Genomic DNA, 7234 nt, shown 5'->3' on the forward strand with positions numbered 1-7234 from the left:
GATCACTGTCGCTCTACCATCCACAAACACACATGCACAAGCCACACCCCTCTTTCTCTCTCTCTTAAAGGGACAGCGATCTCATCTCACTCTGCATGACCCTAATATCATAACATGTGTGCTCTAATCTGGAGAATCACAAAACGGACGATCGTCCTTATTATTATGCCGTTTAAACCAATTATTCAAATGTGTTTGTTAAATTCGGCATCATGTAAGTTGCGCTGACAGGTCCACACACCGCTTCCCCGCAGCGAGGCTCACCCGCCCTCCTGATAACAATTTTTTTTTAAAATGGCACTTCATATCAAAAAGGTTGCCGACCCCTGCTGTACACTGTATACCAAGGCAGGTTTACCATCACTCACTGCACGGCGGCTCAGTCACTGGTACACTTTTATCTATAAAGCTATGTTGGGCAAACTCCCGTATTATATCTGTTCATTGATAAAGCAGAAAGTTGCAAGCAGCTATTGTCTGCGATCGCAGGATATAGTCTTGTTAGATGTGCCAAGAGTAAGGACTGTCTTAGGTAAGACAGCTTTTATGTGCGCAGCACCACTTGCTTGGAACAGTCTACAGGCACAATTGAAATTGAGCATTTTTATTTCTCTGAATGTATTTAAGGCACGTCTAAATGAAATGCTTTCTGACACTCTGGGTATTTGTAAATGTTGAATATGTAAATATGATATCCTCTGTTGTTTGTTTGTTTGTTTGTTGTTTTTATGTTTCATGTGGAATTAAATGATGCAGGTCTCCCTTGTAAATGAGATCGATGATCTCAAGGGACCAATCTGTCTAAATAAAGGTTTGAAATGAAATGAAATGACAATGCACTAAGACAAGTATAGACATGTTCATTCATATATTTTAATGATAGAACAGTTGTATGTCTGGGAGTGTGTTCACATTGCTACATTTCTAAACTTTGTTGAGTTTTAATAAGATAAAGAGCAGCATTATATTAAGAAGTGGAAACAGACCAATGTATGTTATAGACAAAAGTCTCAAACCAGACATATCTCTTAATTCTATTGCAATAACAATACAAGCAACAATCATCTGAGTGTTTATCCATCCTAAACAACTGTATATTTTACTTTGTGTAGATGAGAGTTTTGGGTGCAAGTACCTGTGTATATGATAATCTGCCTTCACTGTTGCTGCCCAGGTCCACATTCCCACAAAGTGACCTAAATGACAACCATGCCACCACAGTGAAAAACTAAAAGTCATGAACAGCGGAAAACGTTTGCATCTGATATAAATCAGCCTACGCAGCCATGAAGCTGTTGTTGCGTTCCATCGACGGGCAAACTCAGACATACGGCTGGAGGCTTCGATGGTGCAGTAATCTCCATCGGATAGTTTGCACCCGTCTGGGGAGTCTTCGGGTTCTTTTTCCCAAAAGCCAAACCCAGCTGCGTTATTGAGGCATTCACTGATCCTCCAGTGAGAATAATATTGGATTCTAAAAACCAGCGCCAGACCCCAAACCCACAGGACACCATAGATAGAGGAGTAGGAATCATAGTAGCTGTGTTTTAGTAAATAGACAACATAAAACTTAACGCACTCCAGCATAATAATCTGCATCAACTTTAGAAGGACTACACCCAGTGGATTAGGCGGAGCATGGAGGCTGATCCCTGCCATTAAAGACACAAAGTGTCTGTAGGAGCACAGAGGCCCGCCGAGCAGAGTGGTGAAATTGAGGATGTAGCTGATGAGAGGGAGCAGCATCACACACGCCTTCCTTTTGGATGAGGCTTTAAATGTTAGCACTACTCGTTTCTCCTGGAGGTCCATCGACAGCGAAGTGATTCTCTGAGTCAGCAGCATCAACGAGGACACTGCCACAAACAACCTGGAAGGAGAAATTGAATTGTCTGTATGCATTTCATGTTTTTACCCAGAGCAAAGGGCATAATACAGTTTAACAAATATTCTCCGAGCTTGTTGTGCAAAGAACTAGCCCAAACAGACTCACCTTTAGGTCCATTTATTAGCTGTTTTAAAAACGTTTCATCACCTCACAAATTCTTTGTAAAAGCAGCTGACATTTTCTAACAACATAATTATGTCAAACATTTTTGTCAACTTCATTATCTGTTATCCAGCTGGCAGAAAACAAATGGATTCATTCTGAAATCCATATTTTGTTCCTTTTGCTCTTGATTATATTCAAAGAGGATTTTCTACTTTAACATGCATTGGCCTAAAATATTAAATTACATTGTTTTGATATGTTTTTTTGCTTCCAACATTAATGTAATACTTAAGGATCTTTTTTGGAAGGGTATCCATCTATACAACTTGCAATGAAAAGCTATATTAGTTACACAACACAAATATTACGGAATGGCACAGTGGAACAAGATATATGTTTTAGTAGGATCAGTTAATAGTTGTCTTTGTACGTGTAATGGAATCAGATGAGAATAACAAACATAGAATATTGTATATAATATGATAAAGTATATGTCTTGTTTAACATAGAGATGAGCTGATTAGTACCTGATGCTGACAGGCTCATGCAGGTAGTATTCCCTGTACTGTATGAGAAGGTGCCAGAAGGTTTGCCACAACATCTGGACAGTAAACACCCAGGTGTGGACATGGCGGAGATCCACAGAGCACACGAGCAAAATGAAGACAGAGGTGGAGGTGAAGAGAAGCAGGCTGTAGACGCCCATAGTGACAACTGCCAGGACGCATCCTCCGACTGAAACAAACAGGTACCTGCACACACAGAAATCATTTTGTAGTCAGACACTGTTTCAATTGTTGATTTAACATTTGCTTAAGAATAACTATCTGCAGCTTCTACAACATTAACATCTTTCTGCTTTTCTCTGCTTTATACAATTCTAAACTGACGGGCATTCTACTTTTTTTTTTACAATATAACCTGACAAACAGATTATTACAGTGTTTCACATTGACCTTTTTGCAATCTCTCTTGTCAATAATTGAAATACAACATTCAAAAACAACTATTGATTTAATGAAGATAAATGAAATATTAACAAATAAAAATAAAAAATACATTCATTTTCACAATGGTGCTGTTATTGCTTTATGTTACAGTTTGAGTGATTATTAAATATTTCATTTGTTTTACAAACCGAACTTCATACATTTAAATGTCAATCCAAATAGATATTAAGATATGGCTTCAATGAAAGATATGGCATGATATTATTATCCAAGGCTCCTGGAGTATCTGGAATGACTTGAGACATAGTTTGATTTTTATAAAATGTATAAGCAATCAACTTGTAAATACATACCTGTACGTCAAACCCAGATATCCTCGTTTAGCAAGAATATAAAACAAAAATGCGAATGAAAGTGAAAAGCATTGATGCATCAGAAACTGATGTTGTTCCCACAAGCTGCTCATCAAACCCATATCTGAGTCTCTGTGTGAATATGACAGGAGAACAAAGCTGCTGATATTTAACATATGCAGCAGATTGTCCTGTTGAAGAGGTGATATATTAGTTTTACAGACTTAATGTCTTGTCATTCCACCTGAGGCCTGCATGAAGCCATCCCTTTTGTTTACCATGATCACAATGTACTGATAAAAGTGATTCCTTTTGTCGAACGTTATCAGCACTGTGGGATTCAAAAGCCTTTTTATCAGTCCATATTGTAGTTGCCCTAGAGAGAAACCTGTTTCCTTTCCTTCCTCAAATCAAACAAATAGCAACGCAGGAAGTCTGTTTGCATTCCAGTCTGTTTTCAAACAAACTGTCCCACAATCATCATCTCTTACTCAAGAGAGATTTACTGTACGTAATATATTATAGGAACTGGTTAAAAAAATTCAAATACAACAAGCATGAAAGAGTTTCATTTATTGTTTTGACAATTATTGTAAACAAATCAAGCAGTAGAAATATCAAAGAAATAAGGAAAGGTAAGCACCTTGGGTGCCGGGGAATTTTTTTTATCCCAACGGTGAAAGTTGCAGCAATTGCATTATGCAGAATCAACTAATTCCCTGGGGCCTCAATTATAAACGGTGCGAACGCACCGGTACGCACAAAAGATGGCGTACGCCAGTTTCTACGCACTGTTTGCGATTTATAAAAAAACTAACTTGACGGGAAAATGTGCGGTCCTCCACGCAAACTCTGACCCATCCGTACGCACGAAACACTAAAACGGGAAAGACGAGAAACTGCAACACCATACCATAAATAAAATGTTACCTCTCATTTATCATATATGAAGAATTCATTTTCAAACATTGATTAAAGCCAATCTTAAAATGATTTAACAGACGCCTGTTTGAGACTCCTCAGTGCACAAAAACATAACTTGGAGAAATAAATAAATACAGAAATGTTTTTGATCACCCCTCGATTATGTTCTCTTGTTAAAAAATGTATTCTCATTATAAATAAATGATGAGGTAAACAGAAGGACAGAATTACTTTAAACTGACGCCGTTTTGCATTTCTATAGGTTGTATAGATATGAGCATGGTTTTATACACTATCATGTTTAATCATGTTTTATGCCGTTCGCCAATACTTGATAAGTCGCTCGTAAAACACAGGAGGTATGGAAGCTAAGAACACTCGGAAAGTGTCGGTGCGTATTTATTTGCTTTGTCCTACGTAAGCAACCTTCCCACGCCAATCCTACAGCTGTAATTATATCCCTAACTGAAGGTGAATAATTTACAAAAAGGTGCAGTAGTATGTTGTGATCAACCCTCGATAAAAGGAAATGTCGAAACTAGGTTGGCATGTTACATATATTACACAACATTTAGTTTTGAAAAGTGCTGTAAAAACAATAAAGATTGTTATATATATGTTTTTAAATGTTCTAAAGAGCAATACACATGCATGTCTGATGTTCTCTTAGTGTCAACATGATGAGGCAACTGCAGTCACTGCCAACTATGAATCACATCTTGAGTTACTGCCAGCCAGAACATAATCCCAGGAAACACTGTTCATTTGCCAAGACGCATAGCAAGAATGGAAGTGTATGACAACAAACCAAAAACGTTCGCTTTGCCTCTCACTGGATTTAGTGCCCCTGATTACTGATGAAACATTGCAACTGCATAATTTCTTATCTTAAAGGTGGGGTAGGTAATTCACTTCAGAAACACTTTTTGTTATATTCCATGGAATGCTCTTAACATCCCGATAGAAATGAATACATTAAATGCTTTGTCAATAAATATATACAAATATTTCATCTGTGGAAGCCGTGGCGCTGTAAAAAGCAAGTCGAGCTGGTTCTCTTCATTCTTACCTACTTTAATATATTTTTTGTTATTATTTTAGCATTTTCTCTAAATTATGTTTCAAAAAGTTTCAGAAAATGCATGAGAACAACACAGATTAGTGACCATACAAAAAAATGTATGCGCATAAAAAAAATGAAAACATGTTTCTTACAAAGCCATGCAATAATTTACGTTTTGTTACAACGATAAAGAATTATAATACAACTGCACTATTAACAGAATTTGACATGAATACCTAAAATCTCTTTTTGACATGACACAAAATAGTCTCAGTGATGCAAGAGGAAAAGTCAGATGTCAACAAAGTCATAGAGTGGCGAAGTCCCTCCCCTTCCGGGGGACCTCCATGGGACCTTATTTCGGAAAAAGTATGTATTGAAGTCAATGGAGAGAGAAAGATTATCTTTTGATCCCGTTTGAATTGTGCAACGAATTACACATATGATGTTTGTCAATTTAAAAGATCATTTTGCAAGTAAAAAAAATAAAAATGTGTCGTAAAACTGTGAAGCAACACATTTTTTTTTGTGAATCGCTCAATGAACCACAACTCTGGTCTTGCATACGTCACCAACACCAAGATGGCCGTCACGTTAGCACATTTCACCTCTTTCTTTCAGAATGAAGCGAAAAGTATTAAAAGAGGTGAAAATCACTACAAGTCTGACCATGTTGAGAACTGTACATACACAAAAGGGGAGTTAGTCGGTTCCAGCATGCGGGACCGGCTTTACAAGGTTTCGGTGAGTAACACGAGTGTAATGTGTAACGTTAATGTCAGCTAGCTAAACTCACTTTACTCTGGGATTTGTAGTCTTTCTAGTTGCATATTTTTCATAGTCTTATATTTCAACGGTTTTAAGACAAACTGTGACTTTTTTGACATGGAAATGATTTTTTAAGATTGACAAACATCATATGTGTAATTCATGGCACAATTCAAACGGGATCGAAAGATAAGTTTTCTCTCTCCATTGAATTCAATACATACTTTTTCCGAAATAAGGTCCCATGGGGCGGAAGTAGATGAGGGGACTTCGCCTCTCTATTATAACGGTCAAATTTACAGAGAGAGTGACGTCAAACATCCAGGACAGCTGAGTGGTTCCTGTGACACCAAGTAAACACACTACACTGTAAAAAATAAATACCACACTACACTAAAAATAAATAATAAATAATTCACTACTCTGTAAAAAAGAAACAATTTTTTTTTCGGTTAAAATAATAACCATTCGGTTAAAATAATAACCATTATTTATTTTATTTGAATCTTTTAATAACCGGCTCTCTACCTGCAGGCTCACCTGTCTGCTGCTGCCTTCAGAGACACCAGGGGGGTATACTACGAAGCAGGTTGTTCTCTTAGCGGCTAACTTCAGGGAAAACTCGGGGTTTCCGGTCCTACGAAGCTGGTTCTCTTTTTAGCAGGCTAGATCTCCATGGTAACTTAGGCTGTGCGGCTAACCTGCCCCGGAGCAGGTTAGGTTGCAGGCTAAGAGATCAACTCAGTAAAAGCACTGCCTGCTGACCAATCAGAGCTCAGTGTGCGGAGTTTAAAGCGATCAAGTCATATTACAGGAGAAAGGAAATACAGAAAAGCTGCCGTTGCAGGAAAGACGGCCGGCAAAAATCACCGACTGTGTGAACGTGAACATTAATAGAATATCACCTTCAGAGCAATCTGACTATTATAACATTAGCGTTAAGAAAGCTTACTTAAATATCTGCCACAACATAAGTAACCGGATCAGAGTAACATTAAGTACAGTCCGCGGCATATCACATCATAATGTATCATATATTTCCTTATCTGAGTCGGCTGAGCCGTATCTGGCCGTGCAACACTCACAGTGTCACATACTGTATGCAGAAGTATTATTTTAAGCAACACATTAAGTTGACGAAACATTCGAGTCAAATGTAATTTAAAGTCAGATCCACTCGTGT

At 37.7% G+C, this 7234-nt stretch overlaps 1 protein-coding gene across 1 annotated transcript; it reads right to left on the bottom strand.

Moving 5' to 3' along the window:
- Nucleotides 1–859: 859 nt before the first annotated feature.
- On the bottom strand, nucleotides 860–2781 carry mboat4 (membrane bound O-acyltransferase domain containing 4). The gene is made up of 2 exons (XM_010783931.1): nucleotides 2521–2781; nucleotides 860–1870 (listed from the first exon to the last, which is right to left on the bottom strand). Exons 1-2 carry the CDS (start codon nucleotides 2697–2699, stop codon nucleotides 925–927), a joined length of 1125 nt encoding a protein of 374 aa, XP_010782233.1. The 5' UTR covers nucleotides 2700–2781; the 3' UTR covers nucleotides 860–924.
- Nucleotides 2782–7234: the final 4453 nt, after the last annotated feature.

This window comes from Notothenia coriiceps, unplaced genomic scaffold, assembly GCF_000735185.1.
Source record: "Notothenia coriiceps isolate Sejong01 unplaced genomic scaffold, NC01 NC01_scaffold00026078, whole genome shotgun sequence".
Lineage (NCBI taxonomy): Eukaryota > Metazoa > Chordata > Actinopteri > Perciformes > Nototheniidae > Notothenia > Notothenia coriiceps.